This window comes from Pantherophis guttatus, chromosome 2, assembly GCF_059756535.1.
Source record: "Pantherophis guttatus breed Tessera chromosome 2, ASM5975653v1, whole genome shotgun sequence".
Taxonomy (NCBI): Eukaryota; Metazoa; Chordata; class Lepidosauria; order Squamata; family Colubridae; genus Pantherophis; species Pantherophis guttatus.
In genome coordinates this window covers 238,966,769-238,994,424 of record NC_142064.1, presented here as the reverse complement: position 1 = coordinate 238,994,424, position 27,656 = coordinate 238,966,769, and the positions used below count along the sequence as shown (strand labels likewise).

The 27,656-nt window shown below is 39.3% G+C and overlaps 1 protein-coding gene across 2 annotated transcripts in view; it reads right to left on the bottom strand.

Annotated features, from left to right (window-relative positions):
- The window catches only part of FRMD4B (FERM domain containing 4B), a 253,347-nt gene that overhangs the window by 51,680 nt on the left and 174,011 nt on the right, over positions 1-27,656 (bottom strand). For both annotated transcript variants that reach the window (XM_034440592.3, XM_034440591.3), the window contains exons 8-11: positions 18,712-18,795; positions 13,472-13,537; positions 11,554-11,611; positions 8,401-8,487 (exon numbers count right to left, since the gene is read on the bottom strand). In XM_034440592.3, the coding sequence (XP_034296483.2) occupies positions 8,401-8,487; positions 11,554-11,611; positions 13,472-13,537; positions 18,712-18,795 (295 nt within the window). The remainder of the gene's footprint in view (positions 1-8,400; positions 8,488-11,553; positions 11,612-13,471; positions 13,538-18,711; positions 18,796-27,656) is intronic.

Here is a 27,656-nt window from a genome sequence, read left to right as displayed (position 1 = left end):
GACAAAATTAATACTTGCTTATTATCATTTCAGTTGCCAAAAAATTAGCTATGTGATTATTTTTATTTAAAGTAACTAATTGTACTGGAATGTTATCCATATCTGCTCAGACATCCCACTAATCTTAGTAAGATTTACTTCCAGTAACTGGTGGATAAATATACATTTATTTTTGGTTTTTTCTAAGTTTGGGACAAATGTTCTATGTCCATGATGGCAAACCTATGGCACGTTTCCCGACTTCTGGTCCCACCGAAGTCTCTGGCCTCCGGAGGGCCTCCAGGGGGGTGGGGAAGGCCATTTTTGCCCTCCCCAGGCTCCTAGAAAGGCTCCCCAGGCTCCTGGGGAGAGCAAAAAACGGGCCTTCCGGTCCCACCGGAAGTCGGCAAACAGGCTGTTTCTGGCTTCCGGAGGGCTTCCGGGGGGCTGAGGGTGGGGAAGGAAGTTTTCACCCTCCCCAGGCTCCTAGAAAGGCTCTGGAGCCTGAGGAGAGCGAAAAATGTGCCTACTGTGCCAGAGTCCCTTGAGAGTTGGGCGGTATCGAAATGCAACAAAATAAATAAATAAATAAATAAAGTGTCAAAAGCGGGGGTCAAATGGGGGGATTGTGTGTGCATGCACAGGGAGGTGGGGCACATAGAATTATGGGTGGGGGTGACCCCCTGCGCTCTCCCCACTTTTGGCACGTGATGACAAAAAGGTTAACCATAACTGTTTTATGTTATACTTCCCTGGAATCTGCAGAAGATAAAGTATGGACAACTTTAGTTCCTACATCAGAATTTAATTGACAGCAATGCGTGTGTGTGTGTGTGTGTGTGTGTGTGAGACGGAGGGAGGGAGAGAGAGAGAGAGAGAGAGAGAGAGAGAGGGAGGGAGGGAGGGAGAGAGAGAGACAATGAACACCTTGGTCTCCTAGTCCCAATCCAACTGATTCACTGAGAGATCGATGGATTATTTAATGTGGACTTTTATTTTTGTGAGCTGCTCAGACTATGTGTGAGTGGGGTGACCATATAAATTTGTTTAACAAATATATAAAATGTTAGCCTTTCATTGTTCTTTCTGTAGGAAAAGAGAATTGATAGCAAGCCACGATCATAGAAGGAAGAAACAGAATATATGGTGGAAGAGAAAAAGTAGCAGAGCAGGCAATTAAATTTGCCTTTTGAAAAGTTTCTGAAATAAAAGCAGTCGAGTTGTACCCTTTTTCCCTACCTTGGTCTAGAAGAGAGTTATTCTCAGGTTGTACATAAAAACTAAAAATTGTTTAATCTCTTCTCTGACAGCAGCTTAAAAGAATGCAGAATTGATTAAGGGCCAGTGATAAAGAGAACATACTGAGTTACCCAGCTGGAATATAGCCAGAGAAAGAAGTAGCCAACACTTTTTAAGCTAATTGGAGAAACTGTCTGAAATACCTCAAGGAAAACTGATGTTAACATCAGCACTGCCTTCTAAATGTACGAAGGGAAAGTGAGTTTGGACATATTGCAGCTCTAAATCCTGCAAAATATTATCTCAGTACAGGTAAACATCAATTTAAAACCACAATTGAGACCAGAAGTTCCATTGCTAAAGTTAATTGTTAAGTTAATTTTGTCCCATTTTACGACCTTTCCTGTCACAGTTGTTCAGTGAATCACTGCATTTGTTAAGCTAGTAACAGTTGTTAAGTGAGCCTGGCTTCCCCACTGACTTTATTAAATGGTCATGAAAGGTGATCACATGACACAGGACACTACAACCGTCATAAATACAAGCCAGCTGCCAAGCGTCTAAATTTTGGTCATGTGATTATGGGGATCCTACAAAGATCGAAAGTGTGAGAAACTGTAATCTTTTCAGTGCCATTGTAACTTCAGTCACTAAATGAATGGTTGCAAATTGTAAATTACCTGTATATACTATGGCAGGGATGTCAAACTCAATTTTTTTTTTTTTGCTTTAATTTATATGCCACCCTTCTCTGAAGACTCAGGGTGGCTTACAACGCGTTAAGCAATAGCCTTCATACTTTTGTATATTTATACAAAGTCAACTTATTGCCCCCACAATCTGGGTCCTCATTTTACCTATCTTTGAAAGGATGGAAGGCTGAGTCAAACTTGAGCCTAGTGAGATTTGAACTTGCAGTAATTGCAAGCAGCAGATGTTAACAGCGCTTTAGTCCACTGTACTACAGGCTCTGATTTCATTAGGGGTGAGCGTGGCCAGCTTGACATCACTCGTGCGGGGGTGCCTGTGGTGGCCCGAGTGCTCTGCCAGTGAAAACGGGCTCCCAAGCTCCGTTTTCAGCTGTGATGACCTCCTGTAACCCTCTGCCAGTGAAAATGGCACTCAGGAGGGCTGCCCAAGGCCCTTGCGAGCTTCATTTTTGCAGGCAGAGGCACTGCGGGCCAGTCCTTCGCTGTTTCCAGGACAGTCCTGTGGGCCAGATCTAAGCATCCCACAGGCCAGATCCAGCCCCCGGGCCTTGAGTTTTACACCCCTGTACTATGATTCATTATAGTGCCAGTTACTAAGTTTTGTAAGAACAACTGACTAGAGATGTGAAAATGTATGGATTTAGAATGTTCTCTTTCAGATAGAAAGAGAATTAATCATCATTCAATGTTTTGCCTTTAGCACGCATATACAGTACCTTTATCCACGGAGACCAGTTTTACAAGGATGGTGTGTGTACCCAAGACATTTTCTTCCCATAAATTACAACTGACCAGCGATAGCAGAAAACACTTTTACTTTATGTCCCAAGGAGAGCTACTAAATCCCACTTGCTATGCACATTTAACCAGAGTGTATACAGCTCACCCTTGCCAAACATACATACCCATTTCTCCCAGCAACCAGAATTAGCATAACCACTTACTTTTAACAGTGAAAGAAAGCAAACATAGAACCACCCTTTGTGTCAAGAAACTGTATATACTCTCATCACTTCCATTACCTCCTACTTTAAAAGGAGCCATTGTTTCTTAGAATTGAAGCCAATAACACTGGCTTCTCTCACTTCCTTCCGCATTGAACACTCTTTAGGAGCTGTGCGAAGGCATATTGTGTTGTCAAAAGAACTGCAGCGTATTTGTTTTGGGGTGGAATGCAACTCCTGTCACTCACAACACCAAGACCCATCCACTTGTTCCACAAAATGACCCCTTATCTGTTCCAACATTCCCTACCCACAATAACCAGCCAGAAGCCTCTAGGAAGCAAGATAAGTATATTTATGTTGCCATTCTTCCACAGGAACCGGTAACTGGGAAACATGATGTCTACGGTGCTGTAAATAAGATATGACTATTGTAACCAGCACCCTTTTTTATAGCTGCATCATCTACGAGTTGCCCAATTGTCCTGTAAATGGTGAGTTTATTGAAAACAAAATGAAGATGACAAAATGGCAATACAATAGCTTTAAAATATGGCAGTGCACATTTTAAAATGTATTTTTCTCCTTTAAATGTTATATTTAACTGTGTTGTGTTAAATAATAATGTAACACTGAGCGTGCAAAACTCAAAACAGTAGGATCTTTTGGATAAATCGGGCCATTTCAAGATCTTACAGAAGAGATTAGGAAGAGGAAAGAAATGTAAGGAATCCATTTGGGTCAAAATGGAAAATCTTTCCCTCAAAGGGGTGGAGGCTTCAAACACAACCTGTACTCCCATTTTTTAATGCTGCTCTTTCATTAGTCTCCAGAAAGACTTAAGACCACTTCAAAGGTTCACCAAGGAGGTCACTCTTAACAATCCGCCTATGGGTAAGGATTTAGGAGTTGGAACATTTACATCCCAATGACTCTTTGCTTACTCACCAAAGGAGCTTGTCAGTAGTGGGTTTGAAACCCCGTTGCTACCGGTTCGCTCATGGGCGCTTGCATGAGCTTCCGTGCATGTGCAGAAGCTTCCGCGCATGCGCAGAGACATCCAGGCAGGTAGGTGGAGCCTCCTGCCGCTGCAGCTACCGGTTCATCCAATCCGCGGCGAACCGGTTGCAACCCACCACTGAAGCTTGCCCAGATTAGGTGAGAAATGAAATTTCCCTGGAGGACATATACAGGATACCCCTAACCAACTTGCTCAGATTGAAGAAGCTACTTGGATAAGTAGCAAAATCTTTTGAACCAACAAAGAAAGAAGTTCAGTTGCTATGATTCAGCTTCCAGATAATGCTACCTGGATGACTGAGAATCTTCATCGACAAACCTACTTCAATTGCATATGTTAAGATGTTAGTTTCTTGGACAAGTTCCAGGCCAAGAAATAATAACACATTATCCATTCATTAAAAACCACAATGCCATTTGATCCTGCAAAAACATTACATGCTGCACTGGTAGTTATGGTCAAGACTGTCTGACAGCTGCCTGATGTATTCAAACAATGATCCAAATTTTTTTACTGAGCATATTTTTTAATTCTTTTGCTTGCATGTATACTCCAGACTCCAGAGCCTTGCAGACTGTTTTGTTCAATGTGGTCTTTCTGATAACCAACCACATTTCTTAAAGAATGATGTAAGCCCTTCCAGTGAATTTATTTCTCATATATTCTGGAAAACACTCTCTCATGATCTCTTATTGTATTGTAATAAGATAAAGGTAAAGGTTCCTCTTGCACATATGTGCTAGTCATTCCCGACTCTAGGGGGTGGTACTCATCTCCGTTTCAAAGCCAAAGAGCCAAGAGCCAAAGCTGTTCCGAAGACCTCTCCATGTTCATGTGGCCGGCATGACTAAACGCCAAAGGTGCATGGAACACTGTTACCTTCCCACCAAAAGTGGTCCCTATTTTTCTACTTGCATTCTTTACATGTTTTTGAACTGCTGGGTTGGCAGAAGCTGGGACAAGTAACAGGAGCTCACCCAGTTACGCGGCACTAGGGACTTGAACCACTGAACTGTCGACCTTTCAATCGACAAGCTCAGCGTCTTAGCCACTGAACCATCGCATCCCTTATTGTAATAATAGTCAAACATTATTCCTTAACCTCTAATTTGAATATAAAATTCTGGATCTAGGAAATTTCTTTTGAGTTTGGTGTGACTTTGCAAACAGTTTTGAGTTTACTCTCTGCTGAGCTTTTATAAGCCATGTTTGTCTCAAACGGTACATCCATGTAGCTTCAGTTTCACGTACTGAGAATACTTATGAGGGCAACTGGGGAGGTCCAATGATCATTAATAGTGTGTCCTTTCTTAAACCCAGAGAAACAACTGTTGCCCAGCCACAGTTTATTGTGATCATCCCCAGAAATAATATTAGCTGTCTCAACTGATTGGCTTTGTAATATATCAACAAACAAGCTTGGTGGTATTGTCAAATCTCCCTTATTTATATCTTTATTCACACTGCATTTATATAGTCTGTAATTCCCCCTCCCCCCCTTTTGTGAGTAAATGTACTGAGAATGCCATGACAAACTGACGTGATAAATAAAATTTGAAAAAGAAAACTTAAATTTAGGAAGCAGGGGCATGTCAGATTCATTTTCATCCTAAAAATAACTAGTGGTTTATAGTTGGTCTAAATTTGGATTATTAGTTTTTAATGTGGACATTAGCCCAAATTTATCCAGTCTCTGCTTAATTTCAGAAATAATGTTAATGAATCCAAAAGCATCATCATCAACAACAACACACCAATCAGGGTCACATTTTGATGGAGTGCATTTGATAATCTCTGCTTAGAACCTCTGAAGAGAAGAATGTTCTTAGAATTTTTCTTAGAATCCATTGACTTCACCTTCACTGTGGATGAAGTATACCCCATATACAATGACTTTAATAGTTTTAATCAGAAAATTCTAAATGTGAAAGTTGGAAAGGAGCAGGAAACACAATTCAACCGCCTGACTTCCCAGATAGCAGCAGGATACCATATTAATTTCTCAAGAAGGGAAAGAACAGAAATATTTGGCTTTGTTTGGGGAGAATTAACGTGAATCAAGGCAGGAGGAGGCATGCTGCTTCTATTCCCACATTGTTCTCCCTCAAACTGCTCAAAAATGCTTTATCTGTTGCAGTGCCTATCCTGTAGAATACCATTCTTTGTGAGATTCAGATGGCTGCAACCTTATCAGTATTTTAAAACTTAGCTATTCTCACAGGCCTTGAGCTGACATCTAAAGTTTGCCTAGTTGCATGGTTTATATCTGTAGGATGAATGTTGCTGCGGGGCTCCACTGCATTAAAGGTCCCATGCTACCTATTTTTGCTGGGTTTTATTGCTTTGGTTTTAATCTATTCTTAGCTTTCCTGTGTCGTGGAAGAAAGATGGTCAGACCTATACATTGTATGTAAATTTGTATAAATAAATCTAACAATTCTGGCGGTGCAGTTTCTATCCATTGTCTGGTGTGTACTGTATGCAGTGATGGGGAATCAAGAGCTAGAAGTGAAGCAATTACAGGACAAGAAAGTGTGCAAGCTGATTCTCATATATTATGTTACTCTGTTAGAAGAGGCTGCACACCAATCTCCTAAGAAACTTGAACATCAGGATGACATTTTAACAGGATTGAAATCATTTTTCTCATTCACTCACCTATCTGGGAAAAAAAAAAGGAGCTGGTAACTCCCAACCCCCATATTTTACAGGAACTTTTCTGTCTGCTTTATGTAAATGTTAACAAGGACAGGAGACAAAACAGATTCAGAAGATCTGATCTATCTACTTCTCCACACATTGGGGTTCCTGAAGATGTAACTATTTTCTAGAAAGCTAACTAGATGTATCACTCCATTATAGGCGTCACTTATGTTCCAAGGAGAGCAAATTGTGCAATGAAAAGAAAACATGTACAAGCTGTTAAACCTAAAATATTCTGAGGACAAGAGGAACATCAAAATAAGCAGCTTCCAGCTTGGATTTCAACATAAAGCAGAAAGGCTGGGAAGAAAAAAAAACATAAGGTGTGTTTCCCCTACGGCACAATAACTACATGTGTTTGAGTTTTCTCTATACAGCTAGCATGGAGTTTATTCCCAAGGTCTTCAGAACTCATTCCAGATGTTTATTCTTTGTTCAAGAAATAATGATGAGGCAACTTCTATGTATAGATACCCCATCTCAGTTGTCTAACAAGCTTTGTGTGGAACAGAACAAGTACCTCTTGTCCCCTGCACTCTCATGTAGAAAATGCAGCAGTTGGGATTGTGTTTCATATGCAGGCACAAAATGTTGTTTTGAAAAAGTGCTTAGCATTTCAGAGAAGAGCAGGAATTTGTGAGGAGGGAAAGAAGCATAAATAAGGCATCACAGTTGGGATTTCCTGACTTGGCAGGAACAATCACAATAGTTACCTTGCAACCTAATCTTCTGTCCAAGCAAAAGTTGGAACAATTTAACTTAGAAAACATGTTCCTAATCTATTTCATAGAATTTAATATAAAATGATGCATGTTGTAAAGGAAGTGCATCGGGGTGAAATCCAGCAGGTTCTGACAGGTTCTGGAAAACCGGTAGCGGAAATTTTGAGCAGTTCGGAGAACAGGCAAATGCCACCTCTGGCTGGCCCCAGAGTGGGAGGGGGGGAATGGGGATTTTGCAATATCCTTCCCCTGGAGTGGGGTGGGAATGGAGATTTTGCAGTATCCTTCCCCTGCCACGCCCACACCACGCCCACCATGTCCACAGAACCATGCCACGCCCGCCATGCCCACAGAACCATGCCACGCCATGCCCACCACGCCCACAGAACCAGTAGTAAAATAAATTGGATTTCACCACAGAAGTGCATTGAAAACATTTTTCCTCCCTGTCATATGATACTTGAACCAAGAGTCGATCAGTGAAGTGGTCTGGCAGACTTCTTCAGACAACACTTCATTGAACTATGAAACCCATCATGATTTCATGATGAATTAGCCAAATTCATGAACTCATGATGGCTATATGGACTCTTCCTGTCTCTTTACAGAATATCTTTTAATATCAGTTGCAGGGATAGAGTAGGGAGAAATGGTGGTGGGTTACTACTTCAGATCCTGCTGGGAGGCAACTCATGCATCTGACCAATAACCTGGGCAGTTCATGGAACATACACACAATTAAAATATAATGCAAAACAAAAAAAAATATGTGCTTCATTCACTCTAAAAACAATTTTTCCTGGCTCCAATTATTTCAACAGACTAGAACAGTTTCTCCATTCTGATGTTCTTCAGATGTTTACTGAACTATAATTCTCATATTCCCAGTTTGGCCACCTTGGTGTGAACTGTAGTCCAATGTACCTGGAGAAAGTCAGATTGTGGGAAACTGCTCTAGAATTAAGCAATACTTTTCTTTTGCTGAATAACAAGGGAAGGGCAGGGGGGAGAAAAGGCACAATATGGTCTCTTTCCACTTATATATTACAAAGACATATGCACATATATGCAGATGGACTTACTTTTCTTGGTTTGACTTTATCTTGTAAATCGTACTGGCCAATTCCTTTATAACTGATCCCAAGCCACCACGGGATGCCTTGTTTATCCTATGGCAGAGAAGAACAGAAGTTCTAAGGTTTTAGCAAGAGTCAAAAAACTTCAGAGTTGATATAAAGTTTCTTTACTTCATCCTGCAACAAGTATAAGCAGGTTACAGAGATGAAGGCAGCCCTTTGTTAGCACACCTGCAGCTGACAGAGGAGGTTTATTGTTTGAAGGGGTCTGCTATTCCTTTCCCAGCTGGAAGATGCTATGCAAACAGCCACAGAGCAGAAGGGAAGAGAAGCTGCTGTATTCTTTGAAACCATGGCTAGAGGTGGGGCAGACATGGAAGAAAATCTGTGGGAGGTGAGCAACAACAGTAAAAGAAGACTCGATGAGGGACAAGTCCAAAATAAGGCTGAACTGTTGAGAGAAAGGAATGGGCTGTGTACACACTTTGCACAGTTCCATATATATTTACTCAGACGTACACTTTATTCATCTTAAAGTCCATAAATTACTTTAAATGCACATGTGAAAAAGTGGAAGGTTAGAGCAAATAGTTATTGTTTATTTGAAGAGAAAATTCGGGCTGACATATTTTCTTGGTGAGGGCACCAGATTTCATCTTCCACAGAGGTCTTTCCAATAAAGAAGAATATTTGTAGTTCAAAGTTGAAATGAGGGGTCCTTGGTGCTCTCTGAGCTGGGTTGTTTTCTTGCAGACATTTCATTACCAAACTAGGTAACATAATCAGTGCTAGTAAGGAGTTGGGTTTGCTCTCAATTTATATTCTAGTGGCTTACTCCGTCAATGTTGGTGAGAATGGTTTTGGAGGAGCTCTTTTTCAAGCAACAAAACAGTAAATCATAGTACTGCACAATAAAGCAGAGGTCCCCAACCTGTGGGCTGCAGCCCATTGGCCACTGGCTAGCGGGGTGCGCACACTCCCCCCGCTTGTGCTCAAGTCACCGTGAGGCCGCTACCATTGCCCCGTTCGCACACGCCCCCCCCCGAACTGCCAACCTAGAACGGTTGGGGAACTCTGCAATAAGGCATTATTTCCATAACTTTTTAAAGCAACTTTGTAAAGTATATTAAAAGAGCTAGTGAGATATCCTGGTGCTGGACCAGGAGTAAGGAAATACAGGTTCTGGTGCTTCCTTAAGCATGGAGGAGAGTTGGGTGACTTTGGGCCAGTTACTTTCTTTCATCCCTAGATTAAAAAGTTGAAAAACATCCTGGCAAGTGGCCAGTGATAATACCACTACTGCAGGTTGCCAAGAAAAATGCACAGACCTGTCCATGAAGTCATCAAAAGTACAACAAAAAGAAGGGGAGGAGTGGGGTAAATTACTGTATTATTAAATTGTTTGTGGCTAAAATTAACCAAATAGCTCTATCTAGAAACCAGCAAAAATAAATTAAAGGAGAACTAAGGAAGCACAATTTATGTGTGGAGTTGACTCCATTTCCCCCCCCCCTAAAACTAGAAAAGTGATTTTCGCTCGTTTTATTTTAGAAGGAAATTTTGGAAAGCCATTCTAATCTGCTAAAAATAAGATGCTGCTATTGTAATCCTCCCGGGGGACAGAGTGGCTTTAGGTCTAATAGCTCCAATGCCATCCCCAGAAGGCCCCATTTGAAAGGACTGACAGTTGTGCTGGGAAATTGCCAACAGTAATTTCAATAATGGAAGGCTTTTGCTCCTCCATCACAATTTCTTCAATACCAGTAGATACCAACTACCAATACCAGTAGATACCAACAAATTAGCACATCCATCAGGCCCAAAAAGCAATAGCCCTTTTACTTATATACCGCTTCACAGTGCTTTACAGCCCTCTCTAAGTGGTTTACAGAGTCAGCATATTGCCCCCAACAATCTGGGTCCTCATTTCCCCGACCTTGGAAGGATGAGTCAACATTGAGTCTGGTGAGATTGGAACTGCCAAATTGCAGTCAGCCAGCAGTCAGCAGAAGTAGCCTGCAGTACTGCATTCTAACCACTGCGCCACCACAGCTCTTAATCCACTCTATTCTTGAATATTTGTTACCCATAGTGTCAACATGAGCATTCCATGAAAATGAAAAGGTTCTACAATTTTACTGAGGCTATAAAATGTGGCGAACATGGGGAAAAAAACTATTCAAGAATGGGATCTCTAAATTCCCTATCAAAATGGAGATTTGTGAAACACAAGACATTTTTGAAAAGTTTGAAAAAGTGCTCATTCGCTACACAGGGTCAATCTGCATGTAGAGAAAAGCACGAGTATGCCCAGATGGTATCTATGCCTCTGGCGGAATGTCTGAATAGGAATGTTACTGTTCATATACATATTCAGCAAACTCATTACAGTTTGAGTGCAGTTTCAGATGGCATGGATCTATTTGCTTTGTTATTAATATAACTGTACATCTCCTTGAATGCTAGCCCCATTAATGTAATGTAAGTACTAGCTTCTGGAGGTTTTATTCCCAGATATGCAAAATGCTATTTAGTCTAATCAACTAACATTGTAGCTCTGAATGGGGTTAAAGAAAAAGCACCTCTTGAATAAATTATAGGAACTTAAATACTGTCTGCTAGGCAACAGACAGAACATTCTAAATGAAAAATTAACATGTTAAATCTTGCAATACGTTAACAATGCCCTTCCTGCCCTATTTTTGTTATTTCTTAAAAACAAAGAAAGACGCTCCATGTTCATGTAGTCTTTCATTATTTCCTGCGACTGGCAATTCTCCAGGACCTTAAGCCAAAGTCCTTGCCATCTCCTGATCCGTCAGATGAATGATTATTGAAAACCATCACCTAAGTGTAAGATCTGCATTCATGCAGACTCTACTCAAAGTGCTTAAGGTGGATCCAGGGAAGCCAAATCACAAACAGCTGTATGAGTAAAGCCCTTGTTTCTGAAGAGAATGAAGGATGAAGAGGATCTAAAACATTCTCATGATCTGAAAAAGGGAAAAAGAGCTGAGCTGAAAAGGTAAAAAGTCCTTAAATGGGGCACTGTGACATGAGGGCATCTCCTTACTTGTTCAAATGAGCTGCTTTTATTAAAAGAAAAAAAATGCATACAACAGACAGTTTACTCAGTTTTGTTTTCCAGTACTCACTAACCTTCACTCCATAATAATGGATTCCATAAGTAGGCAGAGCTTCAACCAACTTCATGTACCTGCATGGACAGATATATAGCTTCTTCAGTAATATCTTCTACTAATACACATTACCTGAGTGATGTCTTTGGATTCATTCATTCATTCATTCATTTTATCTATCAAATTTTGAAACTGCCCAACTGCTTCACAGAGGGACTCTGGGAAGAATTTTAGGTTTCACATCAAAATGTTTTAGATGCTTTAATTATATAAAGCATCAATCAACATTAATAGTCTGTGTACAAACAAGTTCAAGCACAGCAACAAACTAGTTAACATTTCAAAGGAGATTATTAAACTAGAACCAGGCTTTTTTATATATATATATATAACCCCCTTCTGCCCTCAATCCCCCTGAAGCTCTCAGGGTTGCCAGGTACTTCCCTGAAAGTATTCCCTTGTTATAACAACTGAATTCCATCAAGAACTTGGCTTCAATTCTAGCAATTGAGCTCTCTGCAATACTAGTCTAGAATGTTTTCCAAGTTTAGCTCTTGGGAGCGTTCGGCTCTTCTAAATCAGCTTCATTGTAAATGTAGCTTGGCTACTTTGAGTGAATGTCAGCCTTCCCAAGTAAACCAGACAGGAAAACAAGAGTAGATGAGTTAAATCTACTTTATTGTAAGGCTACATAAATCTTGCAAGTCCAACAGTACAAAACTTCTCACCTCCAATTTTAAGTGTTTGATCAATTAGGACATGTCCTGTCTAAGTTTCTTCTTCTAACTGTTAATTTATGGGGGGGCTCCTGCCTCTTTATCTGATTGTTTCCTATATAGCATCTCTTCCCCCGCCTTTTCCCAAGTTCATTCCCTTATTCCAATACAGTGCATGACATAAATCTGAACAATAAAACTCCCATAGGCCTGATCCGCTAAGCATCCACTCATAGGATACATTTGCTTTTACAGCTTTTGCTGCTGGATTGGTTTCTATCTCTAGGTTGAAAGGCATTGTTCAGTGGATAAATATGCTATCAACCCCAAGTGAGAGGACAGCAGGGACACGGAGGAAGAAGAGCAATGTGTTGAAAGATAATGAGGCAGTCTGAAATGTTCCAGAGATAGGACCAAAACAAGCTTTGGAACTACATGGATGACTGTACTCAGAAAGTGTCAGCCTCAATCACAATAGTTGTCAATAGTTCAGAACAGGGCTGAAATCTGTTCTGTGCTGTAACCAGGGGTGGGCTTCAAAAATTTTAGCAAGGGGTTCTTTGCCCAGTTGCTGGGTGGGCGTGGTCATGGTGGGTCTGGCCTAGTCGGCCTGCACCATGGCGGGGCAGCGTTTTTGCCCTCCCCAGGCTCCAGAGGCTTTCTTTGAGCCACTGGGAGGGCGAAAAGGGTCTTCCCGAACTTCCGGTAGGCCAGTTTTTCACCCTCCCCGAGCCTCTGTGTACGCCCTGCACTTACCTGCATCCAAAACTGGCCACGTGGGGACTCCTGGGAGGGGTAGGGTAGGTGGGGCCAACCAAGAGTGGGATTTGGGGGTTCTCTGAACTGCACAGAATCTTAGCTAGAGGTTCTCCCGAAGCCATGCGAACCTCCAGCAGCCCACCCCTGGCTGTAACCTCTCACATTAATAGATGTTTGCCTTATGAGGTAAACCGGATAGGAAACACAACCAGATGAGCCAATTCTGCTTTTTTTTTTTTTTTTTGGTAAGGTTACATTAACAGAATCTTGCAAGTCTGACAGGTCTTCTCCTCCCTCCTCTCTACAGTCTAAAAATTAGAGAGGGTTTCTTCTGCACCTTTTGCCTGCCCCGCATTCCTGCTGAGGGGGCTAAGCGGCCTTTTATCAGTTAATCCTTGGTTGCGTCTCATTGCCTTGTCTCATTGCCAACAGACCATTAAAAGAGCTGAATAAAACACTTACTGAACAATCGCTTGTCCTCTAGTCAGCCCCTTGTTCTTAATGTAATGTTCGATGACTCTGTCCTCACTGAGGAAAAAAAGCAAAAAGAGTTTATTAACAGAGGAAAAAGGGTTTTAGATCCTATGTTACTCCAAATGCGTCCAGGCCAGACAAAGCATTCCACGGAATCTCTCTGTAAAGCATATCCCCTATATGTTCTGTCTATCCACAAAATGAATGCTCCGAGTTTAGGATGGCACAGAATGGAATTACAGGTTAAGCCTCTTCTAGAGAAAATACTCTATATAGCCTGGATGTGCGCCATTTCATAAAAACGTAACTGTGGAGAAAGGGAGCTGAGTGGCTATAAAGTTAGCAGAGCTATATCAGGTTGTAAAACACTCACTCAGTCTCTCTCTCTCTCACACACACACCAGCCTCTGCCCAATGCCTTTCAGATATGCTGGCCTACAATTTTGATTACTTCTACCCAGCAAGATTAATGACTGGGTCTTTCTGACACACACATACACTGAGACACACACCTTCCTTCCTTCCTTCCTTTCCTAAATACAGTTTAAATGATTTGCAGACAGGGCAAAAGCAAAACCTTCTATTTTCTTGTATGATTTGAGGCATATGACAGTAATCTCATAATGACAGTGAAATTATTTACCATAAAATTATCCTGTGATAAAGAGGTTAATGTGGTGGTATGGGACTAAGGCAATCCCAGATTCAAATCTGCAATCCACATTAAATTTGCTGTCTCTCTGTCTGTTCCATCTAAAAAAATGGAAATCTCCTGTCCTAAATGTAAAATGGGTTGTTTCAACCATTTTGAAAGATTTCACGCTTGTGTCCTTAAAACTGAACTATTTTAAGCTTGAAGCACTTCCAAAATGATTGAGATAAGGTGGTGAAGATATGAACATGTTCATGAGTTTTGAAACATTTTCCATATTGCTCTGTGAAGGAATATGGTTCAACAATCATGACTAATATGTCTCTCTTTTTCTCTTTTTCCTCTCCTCATCCCATGGTGAAATAAAGGGTATATGTTATCTTATTTGATTACATTTGTTTCTTGAGCATCAAAAATGAGGTCAGCCTGAATACTTTTTGAATGAGTAGAAACTAGACAAATACATTATGTACTCATGAATAACTGAGAATTTTAGATACCAAAATATATTCCAGAAATTGGGTTAAGATTATCCATGGATGGATTTATCCATAAGAATATACAGTAATGCTTCTTAATGTATATCCAAATATATTCACTTATAAGCCCATCCCTGAATAAACTGATCCTTGAATTTTCAAACAAAACACCATGAAAAATGGTTAAGCTGTGGATTACTCCTGGATAAGCCAATTATGAAAATTAAAACACACGAAAATTTCGAGGATCGATTTATCTGTAGGTGGTGCAATTTTCATGCTATTTTAAAAGTTAGAAATTTGAGGGTTGGCTTATCCATGAATGGGTTTATTCACAAATATATACAATATTCAGTATATATATATATTATATACAGTATCATCAGACTTGACACCACAGTTCTATATATAGAAATGGATGTAAAGAACTTTCACAAGGCATCTGGTAACAACCAAAACACTAGAATTCAATTCATTTGCTCATCTTCCAATATTATTAATGATTTGCTATCAATGCACTTATGCATTCTACATGGACCAAATGGGCAAGCGTCTATAAAATTTAACTTAAATAAATCTTGACAAAAAAAATCACAATATTCTAGAAACAAAGGGAGAAAAGAGAGCTTATAACTCTCCAAAGATGTATTTTACAGACTAAGTTGGCTATTCTGGAAGAAACTTCCAAGACAAATTACAACATAAAACAGCTGAGCTTCAAGAGATTCAGTTCTTTTTTTAATCCAAACAAAGTTGGAATGAATGAATGAATGAATGAATACAGGTAAGCGCAAGTACGTATAATATTATAGACCAAACTTTCTGAATCCTGGCAACTCTCTGTTGTGTGAACTTCAACTCCCAGAATTCCTCAGTCAAGCATGGGGAATAACACTGCTATAAACTGTTAATCAATTTGCAAAATGTATTTACCTTCAAATGAGATAAATTTACATCTCTTCCCGCGTTCTTCACATTCTTGAAATTAGGATTTTGATTGACTAAGGAAAAGGTAAAGGTTCCCCTCGCACATATGTGCTAGTCATTCCTGATTCTAGGGGGCAGTGCTCATCTCCGTTTCAAAGCCAAAGAGCCAGTAACTGTTCCGAAGACGTCTCAGTGGTCATGTGACCAGCATTACTAAACGTCAAAGGCGCACTGAACGCTGTTACCTTCCCACCAAAGGTGGTCCCTATTTTTCTACTTGCATTTTTTACATGCTTTCAAACTGTTAGGTTGGCAGAAGCTGGGACAAGTAACGGGAATTCACCCCATTACATGGCACTAGGGAATCGAACCGCTGACCTTTCGATCGACAAGCTCAGTGTCTTAGCCACTGAGCCACCGCGTCCCCTTTTTTGACTATGAATCCTCAAGTCAGTGCTGATTCCTAAATATGTCTTTTAAAAGGAAATAATCTCTATAGCTGTGATTGCTTTATAGAGGCATTATACTAGGAGGCAACAATAGAGAGGACTTACTTCTACTTTTATGCCTTGGCTGTGGCTTTCCCAGCATCAATTGTTGTGAAACAAAGTATGTTGGGCCCAATGGACTTACAGTTTTTTGCATCAAAAACTCTTACACTATTTTCCCAAGATGACTATAGGAACTCATTGTTCGTATTAGTAATCACAAGTTATAGTTTAAGCATGATCTGTGATTTGAGTAACTGTATTGCAGAAAATAATGCCACATATATTGCAGAAAGTAATGCCACATGGATATTAAATGTACCTCTTCCAAGGAAAAATAGAAACCTGGCAAGTATTACGACTCCTTTATTATGCCACAATGAAAAATGTGCAGGTCTGATTATATGGAACAAGCAAGATTTTGTTTCTTTGTCAACAAGATAATCTCTAAATATTTGTATTATATCCCTGGGCTCTAAGTAACTGGTTCTACTTTTGGGGTTCCCAAGAAATTCACCTTTATGAATTTTTCTATGACCTATCATTGTTACAGAAAAAGCTAATGACTTACCAGAAACATACAAAGGCTGTTCCACTGTATGGTTAAGCTTCTAAAATCCTTGCATAACCATGCCCAGGATTACAACCCAAAGGGCTAAGCTATCATAAACTATAATAGCCACAGACTATTCTTTGCATTATTCTTCATTAAATTCATGTAGAAGCTTGATTATGTAAAGAAAATTTTACAATAACAACTTGACAATGATGGACTTTTAATGATAAGACAGCAGCATATTTTTTATTACAAAACTTTGCCACAAGGAAGCCTGGAAACAGCTCTATAATTAATAACTAGCTTTTCCTGACACTGTGCTCTCCAGGTGTATCCACCATGCTGACCTGAAATTCTGGAAGTTGCCGACTCAACTCTCTGGAGGACATCGGTTACGGAAGCTCACTAGAAACCGAAATGCCATTTGCAAATGTTCTTACAGTATCGGAAAATGGTCTCAGTGGCTCAAAACACCTCAGTTTTACTCACCTGCAATCCTAGTCATGTTTTTAAGATGTTTAGTTTTATTCAGTATTCAATATGATAATCCTGATTAGCTGTTATCAAAGATTGCAAACTGAGACTCTTTTAGGAAGGGTGGCTAGTAGACGTACATTTCTTTCTTATTTATGTACAGGTAGTCCTCAACTTGCAACCATTTGTTTAGTGACTGAAAAGAGTGAGTTATCATTGTTTTTCATGCTTATAACCATTGAAGCATCCCCATGATCACATGATCAAAATTCGGACATTTGGGAAACTGGTTAGTATTTATGACGGTTGCAGTATCCCGGGGTCATGTGATCACCTTTTGCAATCTTCTAATAAGCAAAGTCAATGGAAAAGCCAAATTCACTTTACAACCATATCGCTAACTTAACAACTGAAGTAATTCACTTAACAACTGTGGCCAGAAAGGCCATAAAAGGGGACAAAACTCACCCTATTTAGCAATCTCTTGCTTAATAATGGAAATTTTGGACTCAATTGTGATTATAAGTCGAGGTCTACCTGGAGTGGGATATTGTATGTTTTTTTATTAATAAAAATGGATATTGTTCTCTTAAGCAAGTAAATTTATTTTTAAATCTCGAAGTTGGACTCTAATATACTCATAGCCTCCTAAACTTTGGTAGCATTTATTTCCGGAGTTCGGATGAAATACAATTTTATTTGTCTGATAGATTTTTCAAGCAATCAGAATAGCAAGAAAAGTTCAAGAGTGCCATAATAATACCAGGGTGTTAAAATGTGTTCAGGAGACAGTGTATTTTATTTTATAAAGCAGAAGGATACCAAAATGCTTATGGAATATTTCTGGGAGAAAGCAAGGCCTCACTTTCCATATGGCTTCTATGTTTTTAATATTCTTTCAATTTAAAAAGAAATAAATAGGGAGATGTTATGTCACAAGGTGTTTATCCTGCAGTATTATCTGTATTTAGAAAAATGCCTTTGGGTTCCATGTAAGCTTTGTAAGCATTAAAAATGATGCTTGGTTTGGAAATTTGCCCACCTGCCCAGAAAAAAGACAAAGGTAAACTGGAATAGAGCTGAAAATCTTGGGAGGAGATTAATTAACGAATTAGAGGGGTTGGTAGGAGCAACCACACCAGTTTTTCTTCTGAAAAACTGTTGTTTTTTGTGACTTGTAACACAAGCTTTACAACAGCCATTTTGCATTCAAAGCTTTTCCCACTAGGTGACCTTGGATATTACTGTCAATAGTTCACAAATTAATAAGGAAGGAGGATACAAAGAAAAGACCAGGATCCTAATATGATGCACCCAGGGGTTAAATGCTACCGGTTCGCACTAGTTCGGGTGAACCGGTAGTAATAAAAGCTAACAGTTCGGATGAACCAATAGTAAAAAAATCATTCGAACCGGTATTTCAAACTATCAGCTGTGCTGCGTGATTTTGTGCAAAATTCTGCTTTCTAGTGAATCCAAATTGCGCGGCACAGCTGTTCCCCCACCTCACTGTTCTACTTACCTTCAAGAAGCTCCTTTTTCCGCGCTGCGCAATAGCGCCTGTGGTGTGCATGCACGCGCAGCGATCCAGTGGCAGACCCTGGAGGATTTCACCACTGGATGCACCTGTAAATTTAACAATTAGGTCTTACCAATAGGCAAGTGAAGGATGCTCCTGCAAAGTCTTGGTAGGAAATGCAGGCAAGTTTTTCAGAGCTTTTCTTGCATTTTCATCACTTTAAAAAGACAAAAAGAATGACAAAAAGAAGTGTTATTATCTTGGAATCAAAATGATGATCGTTTCCATTAACCCAAAGTCCCCAATTTTAATTATTGTATAGTTCATGGAATATTTCAGCTACCACAGCAGTCTAATCCTGTAGAATTTCTTGCATTACTGGTCTACACAAAATATCTTCATTTACATTACCATTTTGATTAAGAACATAGTGCTACTAAGGAGATCTAGTTGTTGAGAAATAGAGAAAGCTGAAGTAACTTTTACTGGCTGTGATTGCTTCCAGGATGTTTTTTTTTTTTTTTTTTTTTTTGTTATAGGATACATGTTGGTTTGATAAAAGAACCCGCAAAATCTTTTAACATGAAAAAATGGATGCTAAAATTGTAAAAGCAATCCCGATTCTAAAAAGTTAAGAAGAAATACAGAAGAGGGAAAACAGCTTCAAACTGTAACTTGCTTCAAGATGCAGGAATTGGGTGAAAGTCCATCTAATTATTTTGTGAAGGCAAAAAGCATGTGTGGTTGCTGGCACAAAACAAACAAAAGCAGGCAACATTTTTGGTTTGCATGCAGGCTTAAATAGCCCAGTCGAGTTCTGCAGGATTTTGGAATGCTTTAATAGGGATCTGCAAGAACCAACATGAATTGTTGGTATCTCGGATTCACTGGGCTGACTGAGTCACTACCAGATGTTTGGTTTCCTGATGGTGCAGGTTGATAGGTGACTTCTTAAACAAGTTGCCTTATTCTTCAAAACTAGGCCACATCCTTAAATAATTTAGCACTGGAGGGATTATACATCATTGATAAAACCTACATTTAATTTTTCTGTAATTTCTGCCCTGGAATTATGAATACTGAAGTAGGAGCTATTGAGATGCATGTCTCCATTTAAGTTGCTTTACAACTTAAGCTTTACAAGGCTGAAACACAGGGAGTCAAGATATGAAATAATAACTACAATAAATAAAACTATTTCTTAGGTGAACAGCAGAATAGCAGCATGTAGTGGTTTTCTCCTTTATGAAATAAGGATCTTCTATCAAAAGACACTTCTCACTGACACAAGCATCTTTATAATAACTGGGCAAACTTCAGGGCCATCAGGTCTGAAATATTTTTCATTTGGAGGAGTAAAATGATTTTAAGGGAAGAGATTGATCGCTTGGGCCTTATAGAATTTAAAAATCTTTTAAACTAGAGGGAGAAAAAAGCATTTTATTTTCGGTTTCCGACTGCTAAGGGGGAAGGGGGGGAGAAGGCCGGACAGTAGCCTCCTTAAACTGGGGTGGGCTTCAAAAATTTTAGCAAAGGGCTCTCTGCCCGGTTGCTGGGTGGGCATGACCATGGTGGGCGTGGTCTAGTCGGCCTCCTGCACCTTGGGGGTGTGCTTTTGCCCTCCCTGAGTTCCGGAGGCTTTCCTCGAGCCTCTGGGAGGACGAAAACGGGCTCCCCAGGCTCTGGAGGCTCTCTGAAGGCTGGAATCGGGCCAGTTTCCGGCCTTCCCGAACTTCTGGTAGGCCCCTTTTTCGCCTTCCCTGAGCCCCAGCGCACACCTTGCACTTATCTGCATCCAAAATGGGCCTCGTGGGGACTCCTGGGAAGGGCAGGGTGGGTGGGGCCAGCCAGGAGTGGGATTTGGGGGTTCTCCAAACTGCACAGAATCTTAGCTAGAGTTCTCCCAAACCCCTCCGAACCCCCAGCTGCCCACCCCTGTCCTTAAGTATTAGCAAGTGTTTAAACTCAGTTCACCCCTTAATTCCCTGCAAAATATATATATTGTCCTTGTTTCTGTTTTTGTTTTGAAAGTTTGGTGGTGCAGCAGACTAAAGTGCTATTAAGTAACACCAGCTGCCTGCAATTCCTGCAAGTTCAAATCTCACCAGGCTCAAGGTTGACTCAGCCTTTCATCCTTTCGAGGTAGGTAAAAAGAGGACCCGGATTGTGGGGGCAATAAGCTGACTTTGTATAAAAAAGAACACCGCTTAGGGGGCCCCAAAAGCCCTACTAAGCAGATATATACAAAAGTATGAAGGCTATTGCTTAACACATTGTAAGCCGCCCTGAGTCTCCAGAGAAGGGCAGCATATAAATCGAACCAATAAATAAATTTAAAAATTCTGTATCTTAAACTTTGCATTCAAAAGCGATTTTACTACCAGGAAAAAGCTACTCTCTCTTCTCAAACATAATTCTGTTAGTCCAAGGAAAATAACTGTTATGATCTCCAAATAAATTGGATTACACCTTTTATTTTCCTCAACCAGTATGATCTCTGGATGTGGATTACGGGAGTTGTAATAAAACATAATTTCCCCTCTGCTAGTTATATACACAATAAATGCATATGTGAGTCAATAGGCAAATTCATTAGTATAACATGTTTCCTTCAGCTGTTCATCTGTATTCCAGGAAGCAATGAAAAGATTTAATTTCAATTTCAATTTCAATAAAACAACATTTCTCAATGCCCAACTGCATGTTATTTTAAAGATGCTGACAGCATGGGGTGGAGGAAAGAAGGCTCCTTACTATAATTCTTAGATGAACATTTATATGAATCTTTTATGTATTTGCAAAAAATGTTATCCATTAAGATATGTGAATAGTTTTTTGCAAACAAAAACTTAACTATAAGAGATCTCAGAAACTATTGTGACTGCAGTAGCAGGCAGTGGATTAAAACTCCCATATTCATTATAGGGATCTTACCCAAATTGGATCTCCCGCCCCTGCTCTATAGAAAAAAAGGCAGAAAATGCATAGTTGTCAACTACAGCTTTAAATAGCATGTAATTTGGCCCATGTGTCAAACTAACCATTAATTACATAGCATTCAGTTCATCGCCCCCTTAATTCATTTACCCTACAATAGATTTGCAGAAACCTGATCCAGAGTCAATTTAAACCATGCAAGTTGGGGGAAACTTGCTATTTCTAAAATCTATCTCACCCCCCCTCACCTGTCCAAAAGAAAGGGGGGGAAGGAGGGAGGGAGGGAGAGAGAGAGAGAGAGAGAGAGGGAGGAAGAATAGATAATGGTGACTCAAAAGAAAAAAAAAACTAAATAAACTTAAGGAATCACTCAGAGGGTTATAATATTGGCTATAATACTTATCAGATGTTCATAATAATGTTGTTGTATCCAGTAACAATTCTGTACATGGACCAACATTAAAGATCAAGCCTGTTTCCTTGTAACGTTCAATGAATTATTTGATTTCAGTCAGCTACCAATATTTAAACATCCACCTTACATTTAATATCTTACTTTCATAGTGAAGGAAAGAAGAAAATGGCAGTATTGTGAATGAATATGAGCAGAGCTAGCTGTAAATTAAGGGAGGGGAAGAATAACACAACTGAAAGTTGAGAAGAATGTGAAGTTTCCTAACTGAGGATGCGTAAAGACACCCAAAGAATGTCAGATGTCTATCTTGTCTTCAATGGATTAATTAGCCCTGTATAATGCAATGCTCATGAAGTTCCTTAGTCAACCCTAAACTTTTTTTTTCTCATGAGTCAGCACTGAAATTGTAATTTGACATTTGCAAAGCCGTCACCTGTCCCATTTTGCCCTGTGAATTTCTCTGGAAAAAAAGGCATGGAAGACGAGTCGCCTGTAAGACTGTGACTATAAAAATAAACTGCCATTATGGAAATTTCTTCAATGAAAGAAATTCAGGGCTGGAGATTATGGATTTAGTAAACTGGAAAAAAAAAAGAATCTGAAGCTCAACAAAGCTTCAATCCCTTGTCTTTTAAGGTTTAGCCGCTTTAACCTTCGGTGAACCCAGCATGACCCAGATGAGAGAGCTCACTGTTGTTATGACCATGCTACCACCAGGCAAAGAACAATCTAAACAAAACAAGATAACTAAAAGCTTCAGTAAAAAAACAAAACAAAAAAAACCTGAATGATTTTACTTCAGATAAAGATTTTTAAAAATCCAGTCAATGTGACTTGAGGGATGACTGACTGATGCAATGTAAAAATGGAATTCTGGACTTTATTTGAATGATTTTCAGGATTGGCGATGCCACTGTCAGTTCTTATCCATTACTGCTTTTATTTCAGCAGTCACTGCATTTGGCTCCATTTGAATTCAGATGAACACCTGCAGCTGATAATATATGGCCAATTAAGACCCAGTTCATGGAAGCTGGAATCAGACGGAGAGCCATGTTTGGCCCCATGACAGGATACTGAACGGAAAAGGTAAACAAAAGAAGAATTATTATTTTTTATTTTGTTTTCTATTTTGAACCACTAACTCAGCTTAGAACAGCAATTTAATCAGGTTCTACAAATGTTGAGTGAACAGGATAGCATTCAAATAACTATTTTTAGAAGTCACCCATACATGGATTTCCCCCAGGGGTATTCTGAACTTAAAATCTTTGTCTTTGGGTCCGCATTTAATGGCCAGGACTAGAACAATCAACTGCACTTGGTCCCTTATTTGGCAAATGTGACCCTTATCATGAAACATGTACAATGAACCCAAATGAGAGCATAATCTTAACAGAAAGTTGGGAAGAACTAAGATAGTTGTGCATATTGTATTTTAGCCAACAAAGCTGTTTTATTTGCATTTGGATTATTTTTCTAGAAACTTTCATTGTCAGATGTAAATGCCTTATTCTCCAATGTGTAAATAATGTATATATGGAACATCAGAGGTTAACTTATTCTTTGGACTTTAATGTATTCATAACTTACCACTCCCATTCCTAGCTCCACCCCTTGTATATATAAGGAGCCACCCTCACCATTCTCACAGCTTCTACCTCGAATATTCAGTGAATATAGAATGCCTATCATAATTAAAAAGAAATATATTTAAAGCTTTAACTTCTATTATCTTTATTGAGTCTGATCCTGAAATATTGCAACAAGCTGGTAGCAGAGGATGGTTAATTGACTCAATAAGTAATTAAAAATGTCCAAGAAAGATAGGCCCAACACCAGGGCCTACAGCAAAGAAATAGAAACTGATCAAGAGATGATCAACGAATCCACCAATGCGATTTCGAGAGAATCCGAAGAATACACCACTGAAGAAGAAGAACTAATGAGTGAAAATAATGACCAGAAAGAAATCGAAATAGAAAATAACGAACTCAGGTCAGAGATATTAAAGATACTAAAAAGCCAAAAGAATGATGAAAGTCTCATCGCGGACCTCCAGGAGATGCTGAAGAACAGCGGAGCAGCGAGAGAGAAAAACGTCATTAAAGAAAAACCCAAAGATCAAAAAATCGTAAGTGAGATGACTACTGAGAAAATAGTTGTTAAAAAGAAAAGATGTGATCCCGCGCGAAATTTTGAATGGCAGCCATCTTGGTTTCAACGAACTTCAAAAGAGAATGGAGCAGAGCCAATCAAAACGCTCAGTTCAAAATTTCTGGCGCGAAAAACACTATCAGACGAAGAAAGTGAGAAAGAAGTCTCAAACTCTTCAGATGATCCAAAATCAGAAAGTGAAGACGATTTAACAAAATCTCAAGTAAAATCAGCAATGAAAACGCTTTTTGCTGCTTTTGGGCCAAGACTGAAAATTACCAAGACATCTACGAAGAAGCAAGAAATCAAACCGGCGACTCAAGACCTGCACGCTCCCATCCTGACTTCGAAAGCGACGACGCCCGAGCCCAGAGAGCCATGCCGATTTCGCCCTACACCACAGACAAAATCGAATACCAACGCACACAAAAAGAAGAAAAGAACCGTCACCACCACCAGAACCCCAAAAACCGAGCCAGAGACCGACTCATCTGAGGAGGAGCGGATCGAGAGAGCTGAAAGGGAGAGAACCTTCCACGACGCCACCAAAGAAAAAATGAACAACGCGCATGTGCGAAACTACGTAGACGACCCAGAAGGACTTGAACTGGCCAGAGAACCGCGCAGACTCATTGCAAGCATCCCAATGCCGTTCTGTAATTTCCTGCACTTGAGAGATCACGGACTGCCCCAGGTTGTAAGTAATGGACAGAATAATGTAGGTAACTTACCCAGTGACTTCCCAAAACTTAGAATTGATGGCATTAATTTACAAGAGTGGTATCAACAGCTTCAGGTTATTTTCATGAAAGAAAATTTACTATTCTTTATAACTAGCCCTCCAAGAAGACCTTGGACTTTAAAAATAGATTGTTTACATCATAGAGCATTTTTCATAATAATATCTAGCGTGTCTCCTGCAATGTATCATAGCATCAAACCAAACCTAACTGTATCAGAAATAATTCAATGCATGTTTAATCTATTTCACAGCGATAGCGTAGCTACAACCACAAGAATGTCTAAGGATTTCTTTTCCTCTAGAGTAAAACCAGGGGTTTCTATAAGTGAGCATTTGATAAATCTAAACAAAATAAGAGCTGAGCTACAATTGAGGGGGGAAGTGATTTCAGATCAAACAATGAAAAGTGTTATTATCAATTCACTTGATCCATCATGGGATAGCTTTATGTCACACTTAGATACCATTAATTTGGGATATTTATCCATAGAAAGTCTATCTAACAAATTGATAGCAGAAGACAATTCAAGAAAAAATCGATCCAGTAACCAAACAGACCACAAACCTTTTAGGAAAGTAGTCTTTCAAGATAAACATAATGAGGCCTTTAGATGCTACAATTGTGGATCCAGGGAACATAGTAGAAGAGACTGCCCCAAAGTCTCAAGAGAGAGACATAGACCAGAATATAGGAGCAAATATAATTACAGACAATCTTCCACAGATAGACACAAATATAGAAGCCCACCAAATTACAAAGAAGGTAGAGGGGGTAGAGAAAATTCAAAAGAGAGGAAATCTGGGTCACTGAATGGGCTAAATAAACAAGACAGCACCAGAACACAGCAGGATGAGAATAACAATTGGCTTATTGATTCTGGTGCAACAAATCACACCACCAACAACAAAAGTATATTATCTTCATTTATAGAAGATAAGTTTGTGATAAAGGTAGCTAATCAAGAAAAGGTTCAAGTACTAGGCAAAGGAAATGTGACCTTGCCTGGTCTAGGGAAAATAGAGGGGGTATTATTAATCCCAGAAATACCTCACAACATACTAAGTGCCATAAAATTAAGCAGAGAATCTGATATCAATATAGTTTTCTCAAAGGGGAAAGCAACTATAGAAAAGAACAAAACAAATGTAGGTACTGTAATGATAAAAGGAGGTCTACCCTATCTGATAACTAAAGAAAGATGTTTACATAACATTGATTCAAATATGGAAGATTGTATTGAAGCAGATGATGAAAATGTCAGTAACAGTGACAATGATGAGTGTAGAATAACTCATGATCACAAAAACACATACAAGGAAAAGAAACCAAAAATAGGTAAACCAATTCATGATGAGTGTGCTCACATCTTACACAGGAAGTTAGGACATGCAAGCTTTCCTGTAGTACAAAAAATGACTGAACACGCAGAAGGTGTCAAAATAAAAAATTGTGAAAATTATTTGGAATGCTCAGTATGTAAGTCCACCAAACTAAAAACCAGTCCCAGACCAAAAAAATCTAACAGATCAACTAACAATATTTTTGATTTGGTACATATGGACTTAGTTGGTCCATTAAGTCCCTCAATTACCTATAGAAAACGTTACTTCCTAACAATAGTGGATGACTACAGCCGATATGGTTTTGTTTACACATTAAAGCACAAGGATGAAACATTTCAGAAATTTAAGGAATTCTACAAACGTATAGAAACACAACATAATATCAGAATAAAGCAAATTATGACAGATAGGGGATGTGAGTTCATGTCTAAAGAATTCTCCCAATGGTTAAAGGATAGAGGAATGTTACATTTCACGTCCAATCCTTTTTCTGCATTTCAAAATGGAGTTGCAGAGAGGAAAAATTCCACACTACAAACCATGATTAGGTGCACATTAGAGGATGCTGGTTTAGGCAAACAATTTTGGTCAGAGGCATTACATTATTCGAATTACACTCAAAATAGAACCTGGTCCAGTATTGTGAATAAGACACCATATGAGGTGATGTACAATAGAAAACCCAAATTATCACACATGCACATATTTGGAGTCACTGCAGACGTACACATACCTAAACAATTGAGGAGAAAGGGAGAAAACGTATCCAGGAGATTAAGATTCATGGGATACGAAACTGGAACCAAAGGGTACAGATTTATTGATAGTAATAACAAATTTATAGTATCCAGAACAGCTGTGTTCCATGAACAGGCCAATTGGTCAAAATTGCACCTTAATGAAATATTTCCTAATAAATGTAAAGATACGATATCTTGCGAGGAAGGAACAACAGAAAATCAAAATATTAACAAAAGTAAGAACAAAACCAAAACTTGGACTAATAGTCAGCATAAAATAAAGACAGACACATTAACAAAAAAGGAAGCTAGATATTTGCATGATAACCATAGCAAGCCTGAAAGAACTATTAGAAACAATAGAAACCAAATACCAAATAAATACAAAGATTACATAATGCATATGAATGGAGAACAAATAACACCTAATACATATGAAGAAGTATTGAAACTTCCACATGAAGAAAGAGAAAAATGGGAACTAGCTATGGAAAAAGAGATGGAAAGTTTACAAGGATTAAATGTATTCACACCTGCGATCGCACCTAAGGATAAAACAATTATAGGTACCAGGTGGATTTATAAAATTAAGAACTTAGAAGGAGGCAATACCTTATACAAGGCTAGACTAGTTGCACAAGGCTATGCACAAAAATATCCAGAAGACTATACTGATACATATTCACCCACAGTGAGAACAGAGAGTGTCAAAACAGCCCTTGTAGTAGCATCTGCACTCAATC